Source organism: Chenopodium album, chromosome 16 (assembly GCF_948465745.1).
Source record: "Chenopodium album chromosome 16, dcCheAlbu1.1, whole genome shotgun sequence".
Lineage (NCBI taxonomy): Eukaryota > Viridiplantae > Streptophyta > Magnoliopsida > Caryophyllales > Amaranthaceae > Chenopodium > Chenopodium album.
The window spans coordinates 12,897,728-12,923,660 of NC_137849.1; the positions used below are offsets into that span (position 1 = coordinate 12,897,728).

The window sequence follows — 25,933 nt, forward strand, 5'->3', positions numbered from 1 at the left end:
TTTGAGAAAACGGCGGAGCAAAATTATATTAATGACAAAGTGTCCATCTGAACATATGAGGCAATCTCACAAGGACAATGATTGACCCAAACATTTTCGACTCCAAACGGAATAAACTTAGCAAGGTGATAGGCAACATCATTCCCATCCCTTCTAACATGTGACCAAAAAACATAATCAAAAGAAAGTGAAAGGGAAAGAATATCCTCTAAAATTGCATCAAGCTTTGTCAAGTGGATCGTTGCTTTAGTAAGACGAGAAACGATTGATGAGTTATCAGACTCAAAGATTGCTTTTGTATAGCCAAATTTCCCAGCAAGCCTCACAGCCAACACTAGCACTTTACCTTCTGCCACAATAGGATCCCAATAGGCCTTCACCCTCCTAGACGCTGCAAAGAGAACATCACCCGTGGAGTCTCTAGCTACTACTCCTAGACCAACCCAATCATCTTCACTAATTGCTGCATCGGAATTTAGTTTCACCAAAACAGGGGGAGGACCTTTCTAGACTTTGGGGCTATTACACACCAAGTCTCTTCGAATTCCCCCATATATTTTCCCTGAGTATAGTTTTAAGTCAGCAGCAAGTCTTCTAGTTCTCTCCAGCACAGTTTGATGCACCACATCAACCCCATTGAAGACTTTGTCGTTTCTCCTACTCCAAATCTGCCAAAGCAAAATAGCACCCACATTTAATAAACTCCCTGCCTTCCTCCTTCCATGACACTATCAAATCTGCAAAAGACACCTCATTCTTCCTATAGACACCTGATTGTGTCTCCCCAAAAACCAAATCTAGTGATGAATATCTTTCACGTCATTGATTATCGAACGAGGTGAAATGTGAAAGAGTCTCGTGCTGTATCTGTTTTTAATATAAATACTTCTTTCTGTTTTCAAAAAATATTTCTTTTCGTACCTTATTTATGGAAAATATCCAGTCCAATTTAGTTTGGTCCATGATATAGGTCCAATAATAGTGTAGTTGGATGGGTCTCCTGGAAATAACGACGCTGAGCTGTATACGCGGCGGCTCGTGTAGGAACATCCAACTCAGCCCATGGACGGAAAAGAGGCTTAGGCCCTTGTGAAAGAGATATCCATGAGTCAGAAACTTGTTGAACAGGACAAAATTGAGATAACAACAGCAATGCATACCGAGAGAAGCGCCTCTCGAACGAGTGCGGTAGTGTTCAAGCCAGGATAACAGCCTCCCCAACTAGTAGCAATGGGGAGCCCTCATGGCGAAGGCCTGGCTAGCACTAAAGATGGAAGGTACTCGTAGAACCACACCTGTAACAACGGGGAAAGGTCAGCAAAAGCTAACGTGCAACAAAAGTAAGCTTCTAAAAGTAGAATATACCTCTACGATCCTCCAGAAGCTAGAAAGTGTGACCTCCTCCTTGTAGTTGCAATGGCGACAGGCGAGTCGCAATCCAAGCAGGAAATCAGCATAGATCAAGCTGGCCCAATCAAAAGTCCCGACTACTCGTAGGTCGCGAAGAGCAAGCAAATTATAGAGTAGCGCTCGGCTACCCTTGTCAAGAGAAAAGGTCCCTGACAGCAAAATCTACAAAGATGCGCACCCGTTGCTCAGGGGTGGTCACATCATCTCGAAAGGCTTCTGCAAGTAAAGCCCGACGAATGGATCGACGATTCATCTACATTGATCTCGACTCAGCACGGGCCCGAACAATAGTAGGACCCAGTAGCTCGTCCACCTCTGGTGACATAAGGGTAATATCCCTACCTAGAGGAATTACAGTCGACTAGAACTCCAGTCTAGTGATGATAGAGAAGTCGAGGGGAGTGACGGTCATCTCACCCCATGGAAAATGGAACGTGTTGGTGGTGTCCCAAAAAAACTCTACCAAACCTCGTATGATGAAATGGCTCGACCGCAGAGAATAGAGAGCCCTAGTGGCCTACAGCACAGGAGTCAAGCAGCATGACTCCCAAAGCCCGTGCAACTCTGCTTTGTTGATGAAGTAGGTTTCGTACAAATGACCAATGATATCGTTACTCGAACCATGGCAACGAACCCACTCGTCGGTCATACCACACCGAATGCGCTCCAAAATGTGGAACCTGAGTGCAAAGTACAAAGCGCGCCCATCCTACTCAGGGAACTCCCAAGGCTAGAGAAAGTCCCCTCATCTGCGTCGACAGGCTCGTCCTCTCGGTGATCCCCGTGAGAACGAGAGCCAGAACCTCGATGTCGAGCCATGCTAATTATGTTCAAGAACATAAAAAACAGTAAATTGATGGTTCTATAGTGTCTAAAGTTCTCCTAGCTGTATGATACTATGTTCATAAAAAACAGAGTACGTAGTACTAAAACAGAGTATGTTTTTGATTCGACAATAACAAGCATTTTTTAGCAATCAAACAATTTCTTGCAATATTATGACAAATATTGTGACAAATTAAGCATAAAAAGCAAGCAAAATTATGAAGAACAAGCCACATTATGTTCACGAACTCAAGGTGTTCAACAATGGCAATTTGCTCGTTTCTTCACCAAATTGAGTCAAACAAGTTTCAAAATACTCCCAAGGCAATATGCAAACATAAACAAGTGGTTTCATTGCAAGAAATTCAATAAACTAAGCAAAACAAGCAAAATTGATTTCGAAATTTCGAAAACCTACGAGCAAAAACATACAAAATTCGCCAAAAATAGAGCGAGTTTGAGGAAAGCTAACATAGATCGGCAAACTAGAGATGACAAGCTTCAATTTGCAAAAAACTTGAGCGAATTTCATTGAGAAACGAAGCAGAACGAGCAAGGCGAATTTTTCGAGCAAAACCAAAGAAGTAAGGCAAACAGCGAAAATGAGGAAGAAAGGGTTTAAATTTGGAAAAACCGACGGAAAACCCGACTCCATGGCGACGCGATAACATCATCGCACCGCGATAAGGCTATCGCGACACGATAGGCCTGGCGCGTCGCGATGGCACGTGGCAGCAAGCGATGAACTCCTTTCCTTAGCGATGCAATTCCTTAGGCCCCTTATTGGTTTATGTGGACCTTATTCATTAAATTGGGTTCCTTGGTACGCCAGTTAGCCTCTATAAGCAAATTGACATGATTAGTAGTCGGCTCGATTACAATCGCGGTAAGTGATCGACCTGATGATGATCGTCTCACTTAGCTTAAGCGTCTAACATTGGCTCATTGCAAGCACCAAGATATTGGTTCATAGCAAAATCACAGTAAAGCAACAGCACAGTAGACATTCAAGCAAAGCATAGGAAAACTGAGGATCGTTACAAGCAGAATGATCTTCGACGACGTTCCCTAAAATGTGGAGGGTTGTTACAAATAACTGAAGATGACTATAATCAGAGTCGCCTTCGACAATGTTCCCTAGCTTGTGGAGATTTGTCATGAAAACAGGAGATGGATACAAGCGGAGTTATCTTCGACTATGTTCCCTAGCTTGCGGAAGATGGTCACAAAACAGCAGAAGATCGCTACAATCGGAGCAATCTTCGACGGTGTTCCCTAGCTTGCAGAGGATTGTCACAGCAAAACAATTTAAAGACAGCTACAAGCGGAGCAGTCTTCGACGATATTCCCCTGGCTTGAGGAAGGTCGTCACAAATGCAGTAAAATTACTTACTCCAGAGACGTGTGCTCGACGGTGCAAGATACGCTTTTCTTAACTCTTTTATCTGTTTTAAACTAACGCTAGTTTGCAGGTATCGGCGTTACAAGAATGATTTAGGATCGCAAAAAGTTCTAAATCATTCTCCGTCCCAATCGCGCTACTTTGAATTTTGTTTTCGAAATTTATGTTTCTCAAAACTCAGTCAAAGTGGGGGCTTCTGTAGAAACCTGATTGTGTCTCTCCAAAAACCAAACCCAGTGATGAATATCTTTCATGTCATTGATTATCGAACGAGGTGAAATGTGAAAGAGTCTCGTGCTGCATCTGTTTTTAATATAAATACATCTTTCTGTTTTCAAAAAAAATTTCTTTTCGTACCTTATTTATGGAAAATTTCCATTATAATTTAGTTTGGTCCATGATATGGGTTAAATAATAGTGTACTTGGATGAGGTTTGAAAAAAGCTTTCCAAGGTATATTATAAGCCCAATTCCGATGAATAATGAGGAAGTTATGGCCAAAATATTAAATTGGGCCCAAAATGATTTTATATATGGCCCGATGATCAAGTGGAGGGCCCATTAATTGTTATTCCTAAAGTTATTAGGAATTACTTTAATCTTCTAGAATAATCTAGAAGGTTATTTTAAGTTCTAATGGAATTAGGATTAATAATTATATTTTTATTTTATTTAGAAAAGATAATGAATTTAATTTGGAATAAAAAACAAATATATTAATGATAAACTGATCTTAAATTAATGATAAACACGGAGTCTAATCGTCTAATTATATTAGGGGAAGGACTCCGTACAACTGTTTCATCGTAGCCGCGCCATCGCGCTGCGAGGAGTCTATCGCGGCGCGATAGGCCTATCGCATTGCGATAACTCTATTGCATCGCGATAGGGGCTATTTTACTTAGAGGCAATTTCTGACTCTTTTCTAAAACGTTTCGGATGTTTTCTCTATAAATAGGGGAGTTATTTCCCCGATTTCAATCATCAACAATCATCTAATTCTATTCTCTCTCTCAAAGCTAGAAGCTTGTTCTTTCTCCCTCTTTCTAAGCCTTTCCTTTTCAAAAATACAATACCGTATTCATGATTCTTAGACGCCCCTAACCAAGCTCGAAGTTGCCTTCACCCTAAATGTGAAAGGTTGATAATTTCTGAGGGTTTGGTCCCAAATCCCTATTTCAATTATATAAATTAATTGTTTGATTTAATATTTTCATTGGAGTTATTAATGTGTGTATTGTTTTGATAGAAAGAGGTGTCAGGCAACAAAGTAAGTTGTTTTATTGCTCTATATCTTTAGAAAGCATGCTTATATTATTTTAATTCCTAGTATCATTGATATGTCTATTTTATATAGTATTTTACCCCCGTCCCTTGGTCATAATTGGTAGTGTTTTTGGCTCTTTAGAGCCACTTTTATTACTAATTGGTGTTTTCGTAGTTTTGGTTGAGTTTTGTAGGGAATTGCACTTTTGGAGAATTTTCCCGGGATTCTATGGAGCGACTACGAGCATTGGAGGAGCACGACCGCTTTTCATAGCCCAAGGCCGGTTAGAGTCATCGAACCGGTGATTAAGGGCTCGACATTTGAGATGCCAAGTGTAGGGAATATTCAAGCCATTAACCCCAAGCTTGAACCCCACTGTGATAATACACTTAAGCATAGTGGCGTCCAAAGGGAAGGAAGCTAGAGCAAAAGAGTCGCCAACAAGTTTTAGGAACTTGTAAACTGTTCACAAGGTGAAGATTACACCCCTTAACGATCCAGGAGATCGTCAACTCCAAAAGGTCTTGAACCAAATAGGGTTCGGGGATGAAGGTACAAATCCAACCTAAAAGAGATTGAACCTGCCCTAAAAATAGGCCTCTACTTTGTTCTTCTCGTATTCATGTGCGTTTTCTGACTAACATGCAATCAATAGGTTTACCCTAAACCTGTTTATCTATGTTGGTTGAATTTAATGCACAAATAAAACTATTATTGGCAATCACTTGAATTATAATCATATTAACCCTAAACAAGATTATTAATTATCTTATTAAGCGTGATTACAAGTATAAATTCCCTTTAAACATGCATAAAAGGCGTGATCAAGCAATAACAATAATAAGCATTAAGCAACATAATAATCATCATAATCATGACAATTATAATCATGTTAAAGCATAATATTAATAGCAAGATCCTAGGCATGATACTAACAAGATTAATAACAAACCCTAGCATGTCACTAAGCAATAAAGATCAAAGCTTTAGCCCTAACATGATACTAACATGCTATTAGGAAAGAAAATAGGAAGCATCCTAGAAATCATAATTGATATAAGCAAATCACCCTAAATATCATACTATGGAGAACATCCTAACATGATACTAGGAACCAAAATAACAATCTTAACATGATTTCTATATAATAAGATCAATTAAACAATTAAAGTACTTACTTGGATGCCTCGTATCTCTTTCTAATAACAAAATACACACGTTAGTAAATTCAAGGAAAATATAAATCAAAACAATTAAATCAAATAATTGAAATAGAGATTTGGGACCAAACCCTCAGAAATTATAACCTTTCATGTCTAGGGCGAAGGCAACTTCGAACTTGGCTAGGTGTTTCTAGATCTCGTGAATGCGGAATTTTGTAAGAGGGAAGATTTAGAAAAAGAATAGAGAGAGAAAGCTTCTAGCTTTAGAGAGAGATGATGATTGTAGATTGAAATTATTGATTGTGGATGAATAAAAACGGAGGTTTAGGACCCTATTTATAAGAAAACAGTCCGGAAATAGGTAGAATTTGATAAGGAATAAAACTCCACTCTATCGCTACAAAACCGACCTTGTCGCGTGGCGACAGCCTGGATTTTTACGCGCTTTCAAACACGGAGTCAAGATATGAATCAAAATTGATTTTTAAAGTCCGTATGAAAACTGAAATCGTATTTTTCATAAAATAATATTTTATTCCAAATAAAACTTATCAAAATATAATTATTAATTCTAATCTTATTAGGATTAAAAAGTACCTTCTAGAGAATTCTAGAAAACTATAATCAATTATAATAACCTTAGGAATAATAATTAACATTGGGCCCTCCCCTAGATCATTGGGCCGTTAGTAAAGATCAAACCGGGCCCAGTTTAGTATTTTGGCCACAACTTCCTCATTATTCATCGGAATTGGGCTTATAATATATCGTTGGAAAGCTCTTTGCAAGCCCCATCCAACTACACTATTATTGGACCCTTGTCGTGGACCAAACTAAACTGGATTGGCTGTTTTCATAAAATAGAGTTCTTTTTCGAAAGCAGAAAGAAAGAATTTTTAATAAAAACCAATCGCAACACTTGACCTTTCACACTTTTACCTCGTTCGATTATCATTCGACATGAAAGGTATTCATCACTGGGTTTGGTTTTGGGGAGACACATTTGGGTGTCTACAGAAGACCCCACTTTGACTGAGTTTGGAGAAACACAAGTTTCGAAAACGAAAGTCAAAGTAGCGATAGGGACGGAGAATGACTCAGAACGTTCTGCGATCCTAAGTCATTCTTGTAACGCCGATACCTGCAAACTAGCGTTAGTCAAACAGATAAAAGAGTTAAGAAACGCGTATCTTGCACCGTCGAGCACACGTCTTTGAAAGTAACCGGTTTGTTGCATTTGTTGAAGACCGCTCTACTTGTAGCTGCCTCCTATTTCATCGAAGATGACTCTGCTTGTAGTCATTCTCCACCACTTGTGACCATCTTCCACATCCTAGGGAATACGATCGAAGATAACTCTGCTTGTAGCCATTTTCCGTTGTTTGTGACCATCTTCCACATCCTAGGGAACACGATAGAAGACAACTCTGCTTTTAGCCATCTTCAGTTTTTTTGTGACCATCTTCCACATCCTAGGGAATACGATCGAAGACAACTCTGCTTGTAGCCATCTTCAGTTTTTTGTGATCATCTTCCACATCCTAGGGAACACGATCGAAGACAACTCTGCTTGTAGCCATCTTCAGTTATTTGTGACAACCCTCCACAAGCTAGGGAACGCTGCCGAAGATATCTTCGCCTGAAGTCATCCTTATTTGTTGCGACAATATTCCGAAGAATATCACCAAAGACCAATGCCTGTTGATCCTTTAAAGTTCGCTTGAACTTTGCTTCCACTATGCCAGTACGTCGGCGCGTCTACTGCTTGTGAACCATTATGTCGGTGCCTTTGCTGTTTATGAACCAGTATGTCGGTGCCTTTGAGCCAATGCTTTGGCGCTTTAAGCTAAGTGAAACGATCTTTCATCAGGTCGATCACTTATTACGATTGTAATCAAGCCGACTACTTAATAATGTCAAGTTGCTTATAGGGGCTAACTAGCGTACCAAGGAACCCGAAATTACTGCACAAGGTTCATATAACCATATTATGGAGCCCTGTACTCTGTCGCCGCTCCAGCGCTATCCAGAACTGCTTGTCGCCGCTTTTTCTGCTTGTCGCCAGGCGACAGGCTTTGTCACCAGGCGACAGGGTCGGGTTTTTTAAATACACTCCCTTTCTTCTTCATTTTTCGTTGCTGCTGTTCTGTTTTTCGCATTCGCTCAAGAACTTCGATCTTCTCGTTCTTGCTCAATTCTCAACCGAATTCGCTCAAACTTATTGCAAATCAAAGCTTATTTCATCTATTTTCCCGATCCATGTAAGTTTCATTCAAACTCAACTCGGTTTTTGCTGAATTATGCGTTCTTTGTTCATGAATTTTTTGGAAATTCGAACATGTTCTTGCTTAATTTGCTTTGTTTGCTGAATTTTATGCCTTGAACTTGCTTGATCATGTTTATGCATTGCCTTGGGAGTGTTTTGAGACTTGTTTGACTCAATTTGGTGAAGAAATGAGCGATTCACCATTGTTGGACCACTTGAGGTCGTGAAGAACAATGTGATCCGTTCTTTGCGTTTTTACTAGTTCTTCTTGTATAATTTGTCACAATATTTATCATAGTATTGCAAGAAATTGTTAAATTGCTTGAAAATGCCAATTATGCTCATATTGAAATTGTGCTCTGTTTTTGTACTACGTACTCCATTTTTTGCAAACATAGTATCATGCTGCTAGGCGAACCTTAGATACTATAGAGCCTTATTCTTTATTATTTGCATAATATAGCATGGTTAGGCAACGCGGCTCTGGTTCTAAGTCGAGGGACATACGCCAGGAGGACGAGCCTGTCGGCGAGGGTGAGGACTCCTCTACTAGACTTGGACCTCTTCCAGAGTGGGATGAGCACACTCTTTTCTTTCCTCCCGAGCACCATATCTTTGAGCGAGTGCGTTGCGGGCTTATCAGTGGGAGGACTCGCAGTCATGGTTCTGGCAACAACGTCATCGGTACGCTATATAAAGTGTATTTCAGTAGAGACGAGGTGTTGCGACAGCTCTGGGAGTCCTGTGGGTTGACTCCCCTCTTTCAGGCTACTCAGGCCATGTACTCCTTTGATGGGGGTAACCACGTCGTCCGGGCTTTGGTGGAGTTCTTTTGAGACACCACCAACACCTTTCACTTTCCCTAGGGTGAGATGACGGTCACTCCTGCCGACTTCAGTCTCATAACAGGTTTGGAGTTTCGTTCTTCTCCGCTGCCTTTAGATAGTGATATTACTGTCTACTCACCGATGGTTTCAGAGTTATTGGGTCCAATTGCTGTTCGAGCCATTGCCGAGGCTCAGCCGGGACAGCTTAGTTCCCGGTGCATCCGCCGTTCCACCTTGGTGGCGGCTTTCGAGGATGACGCGACCACTCGCGAGCAGCGGGTGCGCATCTTTGTTCTATTTTGCTATCAGGGACCTTTTCTCCTGACAAGGGTAGTCGAGTGCTCCTCTACTACCTAAGAGCTGTTCGCGACCTTCCTCTAGTCGGGACGTATGACTGGGCCAGCTTGGCCTATGCTGACTTTCTTCTAGGCTTGCGACGTTCCTGTCGTCACAGGGCCTTGTCTGGAGAGGTCGCACTTTCCAGTTTCTGAAGGGTCGTAAAGGTATATTTCTATCCTTTTGAAATTAGCTCTAGACTCGTGTAAGCATTTGCTGACTTTTCCTTATCTATGTAGATTTGGTTCTACGAATACTTCCCCTCGCTTGCGCTGGTGAGACCTTCACCTCGCGAGCTTCCCGTCGGCGCTGGTTGGGGAGGTCGCACTGGCCAGTCGAGACTGCACGTATTCGAGATCTGATCCTCTCGGCGAATTCCCGTGAACACTTATTTTTTGATATTACTCTTTTGAGCGCGTTTACCTTACATAGCTGTTTTGTAGGAGCCTGACGTGGTATACCGACCGTGGGCTGATTTAGCCATACCTGCGCTGGCTGCGCGGTATACTACCGAACGTCGTTACTTTCAGGGGACGTATGACGCTACGGTGTATCTTGGCGAGAGAGTAGCTATTCAGCACTCCTCGGATGTTTTCGTCGTCCTCGCTTGCCCGCCTCAACATATGTTTCATGAGGCGTTGATGCGTGACTCTGCTAGTCGGTCGTCTCCTAGCACTCCTTGGTGGTCTCATGTCCATTTGGAGCAGAGTTATGAGGATGACTTGTTGCCTTTGCTAGCGCCGGCCCCTGTTTTGTCTGAGGAGGCGGCGGCATGCTTAGCTTTTATTTCTCTTTAGGTAGCCCCCAAGCGAATTCTGATCATTTGATTTTTATTAGGCTGGGCCTAGGGAGTTCGTCCCTCCGAGGATGTCTATCTATTACCAGGGTACATTCGGACCGATTGAGGAGATGATTCCTCCAGCCCCCGAGGATCAGCGTTTTGTGGAGCGCTCCATTCCTCGTCACCAGACTCGAGTGAGTTTATCTATTTTCTTATTTTTGTATTTGTTCTGTATCATCACTGACTTTATTTCTTTGACAGTTTTCTCGCGAGGTAGTGTCAGCTATGGCGAGGTGTATAGACGCCTTTCGCAGCCAGCTCGTGAGGTTACGAGACCGAGCTACCTGTCGGAGGAACGACGTTGAGGAGGTATCTCTCTTATCTTTCTTTTGTATCACCTTTCATTATATTCTTTCCTTGGTGTCTGACTTGATTTACCTTTGCAGGGACAACCTATTCTTCACCCCGCACTCGGTCGAGACCCGAGGCTAGGAGAGAGCCGAGTAGATATGGCTCAAGGCGTCGCCGCACTTCTGATAGCGGCCGAGGTGGCCGGTCTAAGGCTGCTCCGACCGAGGGCTCGACTTCTTCACCTGAGGATGTCTTTGTTGGGCCGACGGGCCAAGGAGGTGCGACATCGGCTCCTTCAATGGGTGGTGGGACGTACGAGGTCGGTTCGTCGTCGCAGCAACCCTTGCAGCCTCAGCTGTTGTCGATTGGTGAGCCTGGGTGGACTGGCCCTGAGCTGAGGTTTCCGCCGACTAATGGATCAGGGGATGGTGAAGGGAATACTCCCCAGACTACAGCGTTCTTTGATATGATGGGAGTACCTCATCATTTACGGCCTCCGGCACCATAGTTTGTACCTGTGCTCATTTATTTATTTGACTTCATAGGACTTTGTCTTTTGTATTACATGACTCATATTGTATATACAAACCTTTTATATTAAGCCTGTTTTATCTTTGCATTTTATTTTTCATTTTATGTGCATGTGAGTGTGTGCAATTGTGACTTAATTTTTGCGCAAAAATTTCTGTCATTTTTATTATTAATGGAGGGTATCCGACTTTCTCCCCCAAAAGAAAAAATGAAAAATAAAATGATTTCGACTAAAATAAGCCTAAGCTTAATTTAATAATAAAAAAAAGCAATATGGATTGGAATTGTATATGAGGGTATTGAGTAACGGGGTGTAATGTGCAAAATCAGAGTCGAATCGAAGTCAGAAAAACGCGGTTTGTATGACGCGTAATTGTCGCTTGCTCAGACGCGTTGTCGCCACGCGTATCCTTTTGTCACCAGGCGACAAGCTTTGTCGCCACGCGACAAGCTTGTCGTTTGGCGACATACTTATTTTTCCAAATCCTTACGAAATCTGCCAAAAAATTGTTTATAAATAGCCCCCAAATCTGACGATTTCCATATAATTCGAACAGATTAACTCAAAAATTAATCATGGCTTTAATTAAAAAGAGTTTTTTGTGATTTCACTCGTGAGTGGTGTCGTTCTTTAACTGCTAAGGAGAGAAAAGAACTTGACTTTTTCCACATGGGGGGTATTTATGGCATAAAGGGGGTAGATCTTGATATAGACTTTGTTCATACCGCCTTAGAATATTGGGATTCTAATACTCATTGTTTTAGATTAGGCTATGATGAGATTTGCCTTTACTAGAAGAGTTTGGTGCCATTCTAGGCTTTCCTCCATTAAATCTTGTGGTAATGCCTACGGTGAGTGATTATTATTACAAAGATTATGAGCGTTTCTTTGACCTTAGGGGTGAAGATCTAAAAAACATCGTGCATGGTAATAAAGTTGATTTAAAAGAATTTGCACGTTTTTATTTTGATAGACCTCGCTCTGAATCTTTTCATGTCTATAGGAGAAGAGCTTTCCTCTTTTGCATGCTTAGCCAATATTTTCTTACTAATGGTAAAAATGATGATGGTCAAGCAATTATAATATCTATGCTAGAACAAATCGAATCTGGGAAAAATCCAATGCCATTAATCGTTGGAGAGACTATGCTTAGTCTTGATGAATTGAAAAAGAATCCAGTAGCACCTATTTGAGGCTCTCCAATTTTATTACAGGTAGAAAAATAATATTCTTAATTACAGAATTAAAAATATATTTTTGTATAACAATACTGATTATGTGCATTGATTTTTACAGATGTGGCTCATGGAGAGACTAGAATTGATTAGTCCTCCTGATAATGTTGACAAATATACCCCCAATTGCTTTGTTCGGCGAAAGAAGCGTTTCTCCTTGAAGATGGGTCGCCGTGAATGGGGCAAAGTTTTTGCCTGTTGTGACTTCTCCATTAAATGGGTCGTTCCTTGGTGGAAGCTTGAAAAGATGATTGGTTGTAATACCCAACCCTTTTGCCGTCTTCCTAGTTTGTCAAAATTGACCTTTTATTATCCCTGTAGAGTAAAGAGGAAATATGGGATTGCACAAACCATTCCTACGGGAGATCTTCGTCGCCCTTATGAATTCCCGGTTTCACAAGAAGTTGAACGATTTGACGGGTATTGGTGTGCTAAGCCTTTATGGAAAGTGATTACCCAAAAGGCTCCACCTTCTTTGTCCAATGATGTGAAGCAATGGTTGACTGGTAGATCTCAAAAGGATCGAACCAAAATGGAGAAGACCAATGTGAAGACTAGCCTTGGTGACAAGAAAATGCCTGCGAAGGAACGCTTAGGTGAAAAAGTTGAGTTTAAGACTCCTATGATACCTAAGAAGAAGAGTGCTAAAAAGACAAAGGGAAAAGAAAGGTGGACTCTACAGAAAAGAAGGTTTGGGTAGAGAAGAAGCATGGAGTTTTAGCTGTGGGAGAGACTATCCATACTAAAATCGAATGTAGAGCCTCTAACGGATGTCTCTTAGCAAAAGTGATGGATGAAGAAGAAGCCTCTAACAAAAATTGGAAAAGAATGAAGAAAGAAAAGAAAGATTAGAGTATTGCTTTTCCTCCGATTTATTAGACAATTTAAGTTAATTTTAATTTTTTAAGCTTTATTTAAATTCCATCAATGATGTAATTCTTTTACTTATTAATGCAATTTCAGCTTTTTAATTAAAATAACTTTACATTTGTTCATTTAAAGCAATGAAAACAACCTAAAATATTTATTTCCGAATTTTTTTTTCAAGTAAGGAAGTCGAAAAAAATTCCAGAATGCACCAAGGTTGTCCAGATGTCCGCAGAAAATTGGCGTCGCTTATATGAAACTGTCGCCAGTCTTTTCGCCTTGTCGCCTGGCGACACTCTTGTCGTTTGGCGACAATTTTTTTTTTTTTTTTTTTTTTTTTTTTTTTTTTTTTTTTTGCTGAGACACGAAATGTTTGATAATTAAAGTGGCCGCACCCTTTAAAGGGTTGCCTACGTATCCTTTCTTAAGGAATCAGGCCAAACGTAGCTCTATTGAGTGTCCTACTCAAGTAATTATGGGTAGTACTTCTTAATTGGTCATGTTTGAGAATTCATTGCCGTCCATGTCAGTTAACTGAGCTGCAGTTCCTGACAAGATTGTTTTGACAATGTATGGTCCGGACCAATTGGACCTGAATTTGCCTCTTGGATCTAGAACATTTTTCCTTAGTGCTTTTAGTACCAAGTCTCCAACCTTGATGTTTCTTGTCTTGACCTTTTTGTTGAAGTGTCTAGCCATACGAGTTTGGTAGCATTGGGTATGATGTAGAGCTTCTAGTCGTTTTTCATCAAGTAGAATTAACTCTTCATACCGTGCTCTAGTCCTTTCAACTTCATCGAGTTTACTTTCTAACACAATGCGTAGAGAAGGTATTTCTAGTTCTACAGGGTATACGACATCCATTCCATAGACTAGGGCGAATGGCGTGTTTCCTGTTGACGTTCGAATTGACGTGCGATAACCCTTAAGTGCAAAATGGAGTTTGTCAGGCCAATCCTTGTAATTTTTTGTCATTTTCTCGATGATAGTTTTTAAATTTTTATTAGCTGCCTCAACTGCTCCATTTGCTTGAGGTCTATAAGGGGAAGAATGGTGATGTTGAATACCACACTTTTGTATTAATTCTTCACATTCGGCTTGAAAGTGAGTTCCATTGTCAGTTATCATCTCATGTGGGACTCCGTATCGACAAATTATGTTCCTTTTGATAAAGAGTGCTACATGTTTTGCAGTGAGTTTAGCATATGATCGTGCTTCTACCCACTTTGTGAAGTAATCGATTGCTACCAAGATGTACTCGTGACCTCCTGTTCCAGGAGGTGTGATTTTTCCGATTATATCAATTCCCCATGTTGAGAATGGCCATGGTGAGGTGTAGGTGTAGAGAAGAGATGGAGGGATATGTTGCAAGTTTGCATAAATTTGGCACTTAGGGCATCTTTTTACATATTGATACAATCCCTATTCATGGTAGTCCAATAATATCCTTCTCGCATTATCTTTTGGACTAGCATTTTGCCATTAACATGTGTTCCACATACTCCTTCGTGGACTATTCTCATAGTTCTCTGAGCGTCCTTCTTGCCTACACATAATAGGGCTCAACCTTTAGGTACCCTTTTGTGTAGCTCGTCATTTATGAGTACGTATTGGGAAGCCAAAAGTCTCAAAGCTCGTTTTGCTCTTTTGTCAGCATGAGGAGGGTATTCTCCTTTGGTGACATAATTGAGTATGTCGGTATACCATGGTTCTTTTTCTTCTTCTTCTTGGATTGTTTCATCATCCTCTATAGCTTGAATATATGCTGGTTTGTGTCTTTTCTCTATCGTTAGAGGCATTTGCTCAATTTCCTTAGGAATCCTAACCATGGAGGCTAGTCTTGCCAAGGCATTGGCAAATTGGTTTTCTTCTCTAGGTAGATATGTGTATTCCACCTTTTCCAGTTGATCGGTGAGAGTTTCCAGATAGGTTTGGTAAGGGGCTAAGCTTTCGCTCCTTACTTTCCATCTTTTGGAGATTTAGTTAATGATCAAAGAAGAATCTCTGAATATTCGAAGTTTCTTTATACCCAATGCTAAATCTGTTTCGAGGCCTACCACGCATGCTTCATACTCTGCAGCGTTGTTGGTAACGTCGAAATCTAACTTAATTGAAATTGGAACATGCTCCTCTTTAGGTGATACTAATAGGACTCCTACGCCACGTCCCTTTTGGTTCGAGGCTCCATCGAAGTATAAAGTCCAAGTATCATCTTCCGTGACCATTAAGTCTTCATCTGGAAATTCATTGTCGTGTATTGGTGTCGAATCTTCTATTGCAAAGTCCGCTAAGAAGTCCGAGATTACAGATCCTTTAATAGCCTTTTGAGGCATGAACCTTACATCAAATTGGGCTAGGTTGACTATCCACCTTGAGATGCGTCCGTTAAGTGTGGATTTCTCGAATAAGTACTTGAGAGGATCCATTCGTGACACTACAAAGACTGTGTGAACAAGCATGTAATGTCTTAACTTGGTTGTGGCCCACACCAATGCGAGGCACAATTTCTCAAGTGGTGTATAGCGTGCTTCATATTCGAGCATCTTTTTGCTTAGGTAGTAGATGGCGCTTTATTTCCCTTCTACCTCTTGTGCGAGCATAGCTCCCATTGTTTCTTTGGTGACTGTTAAGTACAACCTTAGAGGAATTCCTAGAAGCGCTGGGGCTAATACGAGAGGATTGGCGAGATAGGCTTTGATATTTTCAAAGGCTTTTTGACACTCGTCGTCCCATATTACTGGCACATTTTTCTTATGCTTCTTGAATATCGGTTCACATATTGTTGTTATCTTAGATATGAACCTACTTATATATTGCAACCGGCCAATAAATCCTCGAATTCGGTTTTGGGCGGTGGCATTGACATGATTGCCTTGATCTTGGTTGGGTCTATCTCTATTCCTCTAGCGCTTATAACATATCCCAAGAGTTTGCCTAAGGTTACTCCAAAAGCACACTTGGATGGGTTCAACTTCATGTTGTATTTTCTTAGCCTCTCGAAGAATTTTCTCAAGGCCACTTGATGTCCTGGACGGTCTTTAGATTTCAAAATCATGTCGTCCACGTATACTTCGACTTCTTTGTGCTTCATGTCTTGGAGTAGGGCAGTTGCTACTCGTTGGTAAGTGGCACCCGCGTTTTTCAACCCGAATAGCATTACCGTGTAACAGTAAGTACCCCAAGGTGTTATGAATGTTGTTTTCTCCATGTCTTCCTCGGCCATGAGAATCTGGTTGTACCCTGCGTATCAGTCCATAAATAAAAGAAGTGCGTGATTTGCTGTATTATCTACCAAAATATCGATGTGTGGTAAAGGGAAGTTGTCCTTTGGACTTGCCTTATTTAGATCTCGATAGTCGACACACATTCGAACCCTACCATCCTTTTTCGGAACTGGGACTACATTTGCAACCCATTCGGGGTATTTGGATACCCTGATAAAACCTGCAGTTATTTGCTTTTGTACTTCTTCTTTTATTTTAAGAGCTACGTCGGGTTTCATTCGACGCAACTTTTGTTTTACAGGTTTCATTCCTGGGATTAGTGGTATAGTGTGTTGAGCTATTTCTCTATTAATGCCTGACATATCTTCATATGACCATGCGAATACATCGATGAATTCTTTAAGTAGATTAATTAAATCGGTTCTTTCATCTTTGTTTAGCGTGACTCCGATTTTAACTTCTCTTTTGATGGTTGGATCTTTTGAGATATCAACCATTTCAGTGTCCTCAATTATTGGTGTCTTATTTTCGAGTGTTTCCATTGCTTTAATAATTTCTTTGTCATTTTCATCGTTACTTAAGCAATACTCGTCATCTTGAGCTAAAGAGAAACACGAGGAATAAGGGGAAGAAGACATATTATTAAACTCAGAAATCATTACATCGGACAAAGAAATGTCCGTTGGGACTTGATTACTAACTATCCTAGGAGTAAATGTTGAAATAAAAGAATTAGAGGGAGGTGCTACAACTAGAGACTTAGAGGACTCGATAGGGGAAGACTCTGACTTAGACGATTCTTCGAACATTGGCCATTGTCCTATAGTTATTGAGATCTTCTTTCCGTTTGTAGTAGTCACTTTCACTGTCTTGCGCCATCCTCGCACTAAATCCTCTACTGGAGTGATGAGCTTGGAGGGATCAAAGTTCTCGCTTTGTAGGACTGTTTGAATGAGTGAAGAGTTATCCTCTATATATCTTGGCTCATTCTTTTCTTGCCCAAAGAGAAGTCCCATGACGTTAAAGTCAAAGCATGGGGGTGCTTTTTCTTTATGTATAGGAGTTGGAATCTCATCTAGAAAGCAACAATCCAGAAATATTTCGAACCCAGGTTGTCTTATGCCGTTTACAACGAAAGGTTCTGGAAATTCGTAACATGGATAATCTTCTCCCTCTCTTATGAATTGTCCATTTAAGGTAAGAGGGTATTGATCCATTGGGATTGCATTCTTTTGTGCGCGAGCATTTCTATGTGCTTTTGATTTTTCCTGGGCTCGCTTTAGATCTTCGAGAGTCGGTTCGAAACCAAGTCCGAAAGTATCTAATTTAGGGAGGCCAGGTAGTCCCATCTGTTTTGCTATCCCTTTCTTCTTTCCTAGAGTCATTCCAGGGAAGTGTCCTTGTTTTCTCAGGATAGCATTGGTTATCATGTTGGAGTGGAGGTCGTAGCGAAGAAGGGTCCTTTCATCTTCCTCAATTAAGGAGACCTCTTCATTAAAGCCCCACAAATCTTCGTCATTCTCATCGTGCTCCACATTGATTAGTGGATTTTCTACTGTTTTGATCCTCATGGGTGAAGCATCGATTGTAATTGGTACTCCTCCAACTATGGCTTTCACTTGTTGGTGAAGAGATGAAGGGATGGCCTTGAGGTCATGAAGCCAAGGGCGTCCCAACAGTAAGTTGAACGAAGCTTTAATATCTACCACTTGGAATGTGGTGGCATGCTCAATTACTCCCGTCGTTATGTTCATGGTAATTGTGCCTAATGCTTGGCGACGTGAGTTATCGTAAGCTCTTATCCCTTGTGTTGATGGAGATAAATCTTCATCCCTTATCCTTAACATCCTCGCAGTTCTAAGTGGGCAAACATTAATTGCTGATCCATTATCTACAAGAGTCATAGGGACGTTCATTCTTTTGCAAATTACTGTGACGTTGAGAGCTTTATTGTTCTTGTCACCTTCCGGCGGTAAATCTTTGTCGGAAAAAGTGATCAAATTGGTAGGACTTGGGAGATCACTCGTGAGGAAGTTAGCTAACCCCTCAGGAGTAGTGTCTGATTCTATCCCTACTTTAGCTAAGGCATCCATGACTGCGATTCTATGTTCTCGGGATGTAGCTAGAAGCTTCCATACGTTCATTTTGACTTTAGTCTTTTTTAATTGTTTGACAACATCGTTGTCTTCTATGATTGGTATGGGAACTTGCTGAGTAGTGGGAATAGGTTGTGTATTAATGGGAGGTTGCATTCTCCCGGATCTTGTGAGGACATCTATAGGTGAATCCTCTTCATTCCAAATGTCTCCTACTGGATATATTGTCGAGAGTGGAGTTTCTTCAACATCCTTAAGGTAGACATCCTCGTCATCACTATCCCAAACCCCATTAACGGTAGTATCTTGTTCTTGTGGGATTTGAACTAGCTTCTTGTTATCAATCAATCTTTGGACCAAGTCTTTGAACTTGAAACAATTTTCTATAGTATGTCCTCCCGATTGATGATATGGACAGTAGTACCTATCTGTCCTTTTTAGTGATCCAAATGGTCTCAGTTCGAGAGGTTGAATTTTACCATTCTCGGAGAGCATTTTGAACATGTTTGCATAAGAAGTTCCAATTAGAGTGTATGTCCTATTGCTCCTTTTGGGTGTGTCAATTACTTGGAGGGGGAATGATTTCTTCTCTTTAGGTGGAGGTCTACTTTTGAGTAGCTCGTTTCGTTCTTTTACCACTTCCATGGCCTCGCGTAATAATTCTCTTGCTTCCAACACAACCTGAATAAGGATACACACTTCTTGTTTTGTCGCAGGTTCTTGTCCACAAGGAAAATGATCTTCGGCATCTTCGAAGATTTACTCCTCTTCTTCAGTAGCTTCGACAGGTTTGATGCGGTTCGAGGGGTCAACCTGATTTTCCTCATCGGAAATAGCCAAGGAATCCGACAGTGGTGAATTATTGATACTTGGCTTCTTCTTGCAGGGGGTAATGGAATTTTGTTGTTATTAATTAAATCTTGGATCGCTTCCTTTAGCTTCCAACAATTTTCTGTGAGATGGCCCCTACCCTGATGATACTTGCAATGTGCATTGGGGTTCCAGCTAGCCGTTCTCTTCTCTACAGGTGGGTCCCCAAACGGTCCTATGGGAGTTATAAAACCTTTTGCATGTAAGCGATCGAAAGCGGTGTCATAACTCATACCAATAGGAGTAAAGTTCCTCCTAAGTGGTTTCTTTTGTCCTTTATTATTCATGGCGAGGACTTCACTCAAATTAAAGGTGCTAACATTATTTGAGTGGGTGGTTTTGGAAGAAGAAGGATTGTCGTTCTTCTTGCCTTTCCAGCCACTATTAGAGTTACTGTTGTTAGCAGCTTTCTGTTTAGCTAGGTCGTCTTCAATATTGATACCAATGTCATAGACGGCCTTGAAAGTGTGCAAGTTATTTTGGTATTTGAGATGCTTAGAATATTTTCTTGGAGGTTCTTGATAAACATCCTCACAGATTCTTTCTCACTAGGCACCTCAACCATCTTTGCAGAAGTTTCCCTCCATTTATTAAAGAAAGAAGTAAAGCCTTCATTCTCTTTCTCCTTGAGTATTTCAAGTTCCCTATGATCAGTTTCAACTTGAATATTGCATTTATATCTATCAATGAAAGAGTTTACAATTGACTCCCAACTAGAGGTTTTCTCTTTATCAAGAGAAAAGTACCATTGCTGACAAACGGTTTCTAAAGATAGAGAAAATACAGAATGAAAAGCTTTTTTGTCTATTCCCTTAATATTCATTATAGTTTCAAAAGCTCTTAAATGAAAATAAGGGTTATCCATTGCTTTGAATTTCGGGATGTCGTTGGCATTGAACTTCTGCGGAAGAAGATCCTTGTCCACCGAGACCCCTTGTGAGCTAATGCCTTGCAATTTATAGTCATTGGATAATCTGCTCAAACTTTCCTGGATAAGCTCCATCTGTTTTTGTCTTGCAGGGTCATTGATTTGAAGAGTCAGACTCTTCAACATTTCAGCCATGTTAGCCACCTATCCCCTGAGTTCGTTGACTTCTTCTAGACTTGCCATTGTCTTCTTAGCTTTCCTTTTTCGACTGATTGGCTTATCAAAAAGTGAGACTTGAACGAAAGTGTTATCCTTGATTAAATGCCCTTCCTTTCTTAACCACGCGCTGTAGATTAAACCATATTTGTTTTAATGACTTGACTCAAATTGACTTTGATTTTATGGTTTAAAAAAATAGATAGGGTGTATATTTTTGGGAATGGGTTCAAACAAGTGGTTTAATTGGAGGATTAATATCCGACTTAACCCCCTAAAAAAATGACGGAAAACACGCATTCAAGACTCTCTAGACATGGTCAAGGTGTGACATACATGTTAAGTGTGTGTTTTATAAGTGAGTGTAAGTGACATGCTTTGACTTTTGTGTATGATCATGGGACTAGGTACCTAGACTCAATTAAGGACTTAACAAATTGATTAAACTGATTAGTAGACTGGTTAATTAGACTCGTCGTGATGACTCGAGTAAGAATCTGGATTGTCGCCGGAACAACAGAACTGTCGCCACAGTTTAACATGCCCTAAAAATAGGCCTCTACTTTGTTCTTCTCATATTCATGTGCGCTTTCTGACTAACATGCAATCAATAGGTTTACCCTAAACCTGTTTATCTATGTTGGTTGAATTTAATGCAGAAATAAAACTATTATTGGTGATCACTTGAATTATAATCATAGTAACCCTAAACAAGATTATTAATTATCTTATTAAGCGTGATTACAAGTACAAATTCCCTTTAAACATGCATAAAAGGCGTGATCAAGCAATAACAATAAAAAGCATCAAGCAACATAATAATCATCATAATTATGACAATTATAATCATGTTAAAGCATAATATTAATAGCAAGATCCTAGGCATGATACTAATAAGATTAATAACAAACCCTAGGATGTCACTAAGCAATATAGATCAAAGCTTTAGCCCTAACATGATACTAACATGCTATTCGGAAAGAAAATAGGAAGCATCCTAAAAATCATAATTGATATAAGCAAATCACCCTAAATATCATACTATGGAGAACATCCTAACATGATACTAGGAACCAAAATAACAATCTTAATATGATTTCTATATCATAAGATCAATTAAACAATTAAAGTACTTACTTGGATGCCTCATATCTCTTTCTCATAACAAAATACACACGTTAGTAACTTCAAGGAAATATAAATCAAAACAATTAAATCAAATAATTGAAATAGAGATTTGGGACCAAACCCTCAGAAATTATAACCATTCACGTCTAGGGCGAAGGCAACTTCGAACTTGGCTAGGTGTTCTAAATCTCATGAATGCGGAATTTTGTAAGAGGGAAGGTTTAAAAAAAGAATAGAGAGAGAAAGCTTCTAGCTTTAGAGAGAGATGATGATTGTAGTTTGAAATTATTGATTGTGGATGAATAAAAACGGAGGTTTAGGACCCTATTTATAAGAAAACAGTCCAGAAATAGGTAGAATTTGATAAGGAATAAAACTCCACTCTGTCGCTGCAAAATCGACCTTGTCGCCAGGCGATAGGGTCTGTCGCGTGGCGACAGCCTAGATTTCTACGTGCTTTCAAACACGGAGTCAACATATGAATCAAAATTGATTTGTAAAGTCCGTATGATAACTGAAATCGTATTTTTCATAAAATAATATTTTATTCCAAATAAAACTTATCAAAATATAATTATTAATTCTAATCTTATTAGGATTAAAAAGAACCTTCTAGAGAATTCTAGAAAACTATAATCAATTCTAATAACCTTAGGAATAATAATTAACATTGGGCCCTCCCCTAGATCATTGGGCCATTAGTAAAGATCAAACCGGGCCCAGTTTAGTATTTTGGCCACAACTTCCTCATTATTCATCGGAATTGGGCTTATAATATATCGTTGGAAAGCTCTTTGCAAGCCCCATCCAACTACACTATTATTGGACCCTTATCGTGGACCAAACTAAACTGGATTGGCTGTTTTCATAAAATAGAATTGTTTTTCGAAAAAAGAAAGAAAGAATTTTTAATAAAAACCAACCGCAACACTTGACCTTTCACACTCTCACCTTGTTCGATTATCATTCGACATGAAAGGTATTCATAACTGGTTTTGGTTTTGGAGAGACACATTTGGGTGTCTACACCAAGGCATTTGGACCGAATATTCAAGACCCGAAGAGGAAATCCAGATTGGGCTAAGTTACGAGCCCAATCGAAGTCCAAGATAGCCTAATTGGCCTCGCCCATCCGGATAGAGCTCCGCCCGAAGGCGTGCCCGGCCGACCGGGTGCGAGAAAAGTCTTATGTTACAAAAAGGCGGGCCCGATCGGGCGCATGTCTCTAAAGAGGGTTTAGGCGTCGTTTAGTTTGTTTAAGTTTAGGATTTTCTTGCTTAATATAAATACGATATCGTTAAGCAAGTTTAGGCTCTCTTTTATCTCTCTTTTACCTCTTCTTTTAGATTTTCTCTTTCTACTTAGTTTTATTTTCTCTCTCTACAACTTTACTCTTTGTTCCTGATTCAATTCATTATTTTCGTTAACTTTGGTAACGATTTCTTCTCTATTATTTTTAGTATTTTTATTTCTTTATTTTATCATGACTTGTTTAATTGCTTTGATTAGTTTAGATTTAATTATGCGTGAGTATTTTTCTTTCTAGGGTTTGTGGGGATCCATGAATAATATGAAGGGGTAATTTATTGTTTTTGATTTTCAATGCTTGATTAATTTCCTATTGATTGATTTAATGCTATGCAACTAGATTTGCGCAAATCTTTTATGTATGAGTTTAGCAATATTGATTCGAGATTCGAGAGATTAGAATTGATATTTAGGCTTAGTTTCAATAGGTAGGTTAATTTATAAATGGTTAAGTCGAGATTTGAGAGATGAGATTTAATACCGGTAGATTAATTCTGTGATTGTAATACGTAGCGAAAGCCCTTTATGATCTGATTAATTGATGCATTGATGATTGATTATTATGTTTTACCCTGGAATGTTATTTATTGGTGAACCTATGCCCTAGGCCTTTATTCCTTGATTTTCTCTACCCTTAATCTTAGTAGTCTAGTTTCCCTTTGATTGTATTATTTTGTTACTTAATAATTTAGATTGCTTAAATTAATTAGGAATAGAAAGACTCGTTTCCCTGTGGATTCGACCCTACTTCTCAATCTGCATTAGTTAGAGGATTTAGGAATTACTTTTGATTGGGTGATACGACTTTAGCCTATCAATCATGTTAGGATGTTTTATTGCTTTCTAGTATCATGCTTAGGTTGCTTCCTATTTCTTCTATCATGTTAGGGCTACAGCTTTAATCTTTATTTTTTAGTGACATGCTAGAATTTGTTATTAATCATGTTAGTATCATGCCTAGGATCTTGCTAATAATATTATTATGCTTTGATGAGATTGTGAATATTATGATGATGATTTGTTGTGTCAATATTATTATGTTGCTTGATATTATTATTGTTATTGCTTGATCACGCCCTCTCTTGCAGTTTTAAAGGGAATTGGTATTTGAAATCATGCTTAATAAGATAATTAATAATTTATTTAGGCTAATATGATTTTAATTCAAGTGATCTCCAGTAATAGTTTTGTTTGTGCGTGAATATTCAACCAACATAGATTAAACAGGTTTAGGATTAATATGTTGATTGTATGTTAGTCAGAAAGCGCACATGAATGTGAGAAGAATAAAGTAGAGGCCTATTTAGGGCAGGTTCAATCTCTTTTAGGTTGGATTTGTACCTTCATCCCCGAATATCTTGTCATGGTTCAAGACCACTATGGAGTTAGCGATCTCATGGATCGTGAATGGGTGTAACATTCATCCTGAGAACGGTTTACAAGTTCCTAAAACTTGTTGGCGACTCTTTTTCTCTAGCTTCCTTCCCTTTGGACGCCACCATGCTTAAGTGTGGGATGCTTGAAATATTCCCTACATTTCCACACAAGCTTCTCACACCCAAGATCTTTCCACAAGTCCTCTACTGTAGGGCAATTGAAGAAGGCATGATGTATTGATTCAGCTACATTCGGGCACCATGGGCAGTGATCAATATCTGACATATGCCTATACATAAGATACTCTTGCATGGCTAAAGCTCCGGTACAAACTCTCCATAAAAAGAGCCTCACCTTGGGAATTACATCCATGCTCCATATTATAACCCATGCCTTATGAAAGTCATCGAGGTTACATGATTTGCCCAAAAAATAGGCAGTCTTCACAGAGTATTCACCACTCTTTGAAAACGCCCAGATAAGCTCATCCTTCGGAGCACGAAAACTTAGTGGAATAGAGAAGATACACTTGATATATATCTCACTAATCAAAGTGTGAATTAATGAGCTCAGTCTTCCATTCCATCAACTCGGAATCAATAAGGTCGCTGACCATCTCCAACCCCGCAATTCTGCTCGTCAAAATACGACTCCCTGCTTCATCTGCTACCCAAGCATCATTCCAGATGCTTATGTTAGCGCCATCACCAACCCTCCAAAGAAGACCATCCCTAAGCATAGCTTTTGAAGTCCAAATGCTCGACCAAGAGTAGCTCCCTGCTAAACCCAAATAAGAGTTTAAAAATGCAAAATTAGGGTAGTATTTTGTAGCCATTACCCTACTAAAGAGAGAGTTCGGATTTTTTAAGAGACGCCAAGCTTGTTTCCCGAGGAGAGAAAGATTAAAAACCACCATGTCTCAAAATCGCATTCCTCCTAAACACTTTGGAGCACATAAGGCGTCCCAATTAATCCAATGAACTTTTCTCTTTTTGTCAGATTGACCCCACCAAAATCGTGCAGTCATAGAATGGATATCATCAATAACCGAGCTCGGAAGTTTATACACTCCCATTAAATATGACGGAATAGCTTGGATAACGGCTTTAATGAGAACCTCTTTCCCAGCTCTCGATAAAAGTTTCTCCTTCCAACCCTGCATTTTCTTCCAAAGTCTATCTTTAAGGGCATTAAAAATAACCCTTTTCGACCTCCCAATCAAAGTTGGGATTCCTAGATACTTCACATGCATCTCCACCTTTTTCATACCCAACAATGTTATCAACTCGTCTTGCTTTGACTCACATATGCCTTTGCTAAAAGAGACCTCCGATTTCTCATAATTAATTTTCTGCCCGGAAGCTACTTCGTATGTGTTGAGAATTTCAACAATTTTGGAGCATTCCTGTTGATTAGATCTTGCAAATAGCAAACTGTCATCAGCAAATAGAAGATGCGATATCATGGGACCATTCTTGCTTGCTCTCGCCTCATGAATGACATTATTAGATACAACTTTGCGAAGAAGACCCGAGAAGGAATCGGCAACCAGAATAAAAAGGTAAGGTGACAACTGGTCACCTT

The 25,933-nt window shown here is 39.8% G+C and overlaps 1 protein-coding gene across 1 annotated transcript; it reads right to left on the minus strand.

Annotated features, from left to right (window-relative positions):
- Positions 1 to 23: 23 nt before the first annotated feature.
- LOC145583911 (uncharacterized) lies at positions 24 to 25,184 on the minus strand. The gene is made up of 4 exons (XM_081640862.1): positions 24,963 to 25,184; positions 24,518 to 24,838; positions 527 to 668; positions 24 to 463 (listed from the first exon to the last, which is right to left on the minus strand). Exons 1-4 carry the CDS (start codon positions 25,182 to 25,184, stop codon positions 24 to 26), a joined length of 1,125 nt encoding a protein of 374 aa, XP_081496988.1.
- Between the last annotated feature and the right edge of the window lie 749 nt (positions 25,185 to 25,933).

Excerpts from the sequence above, each read along its gene's own strand:
- LOC145583911 (XM_081640862.1), bottom strand. The coding sequence starts at position 25,184 with ATGGCTACAAAATACTACCCTAATTTTGCATTTTTAAACTCTTATTTG. Across the intron at positions 24,839-24,962 it reads GAATTGCGGGGTTGGAGATG|GATGAGCTTATCTGGGCGTT; the intron begins GTCAGCGACCTT and ends CGTGCTCCGAAG. Across the intron at positions 669-24,517 it reads ATCTTGGGTGTGAGAAGCTT|ATTTGGAGTAGGAGAAACGA; the intron begins GTGTGGAAATGT and ends TTGCTTTGGCAG.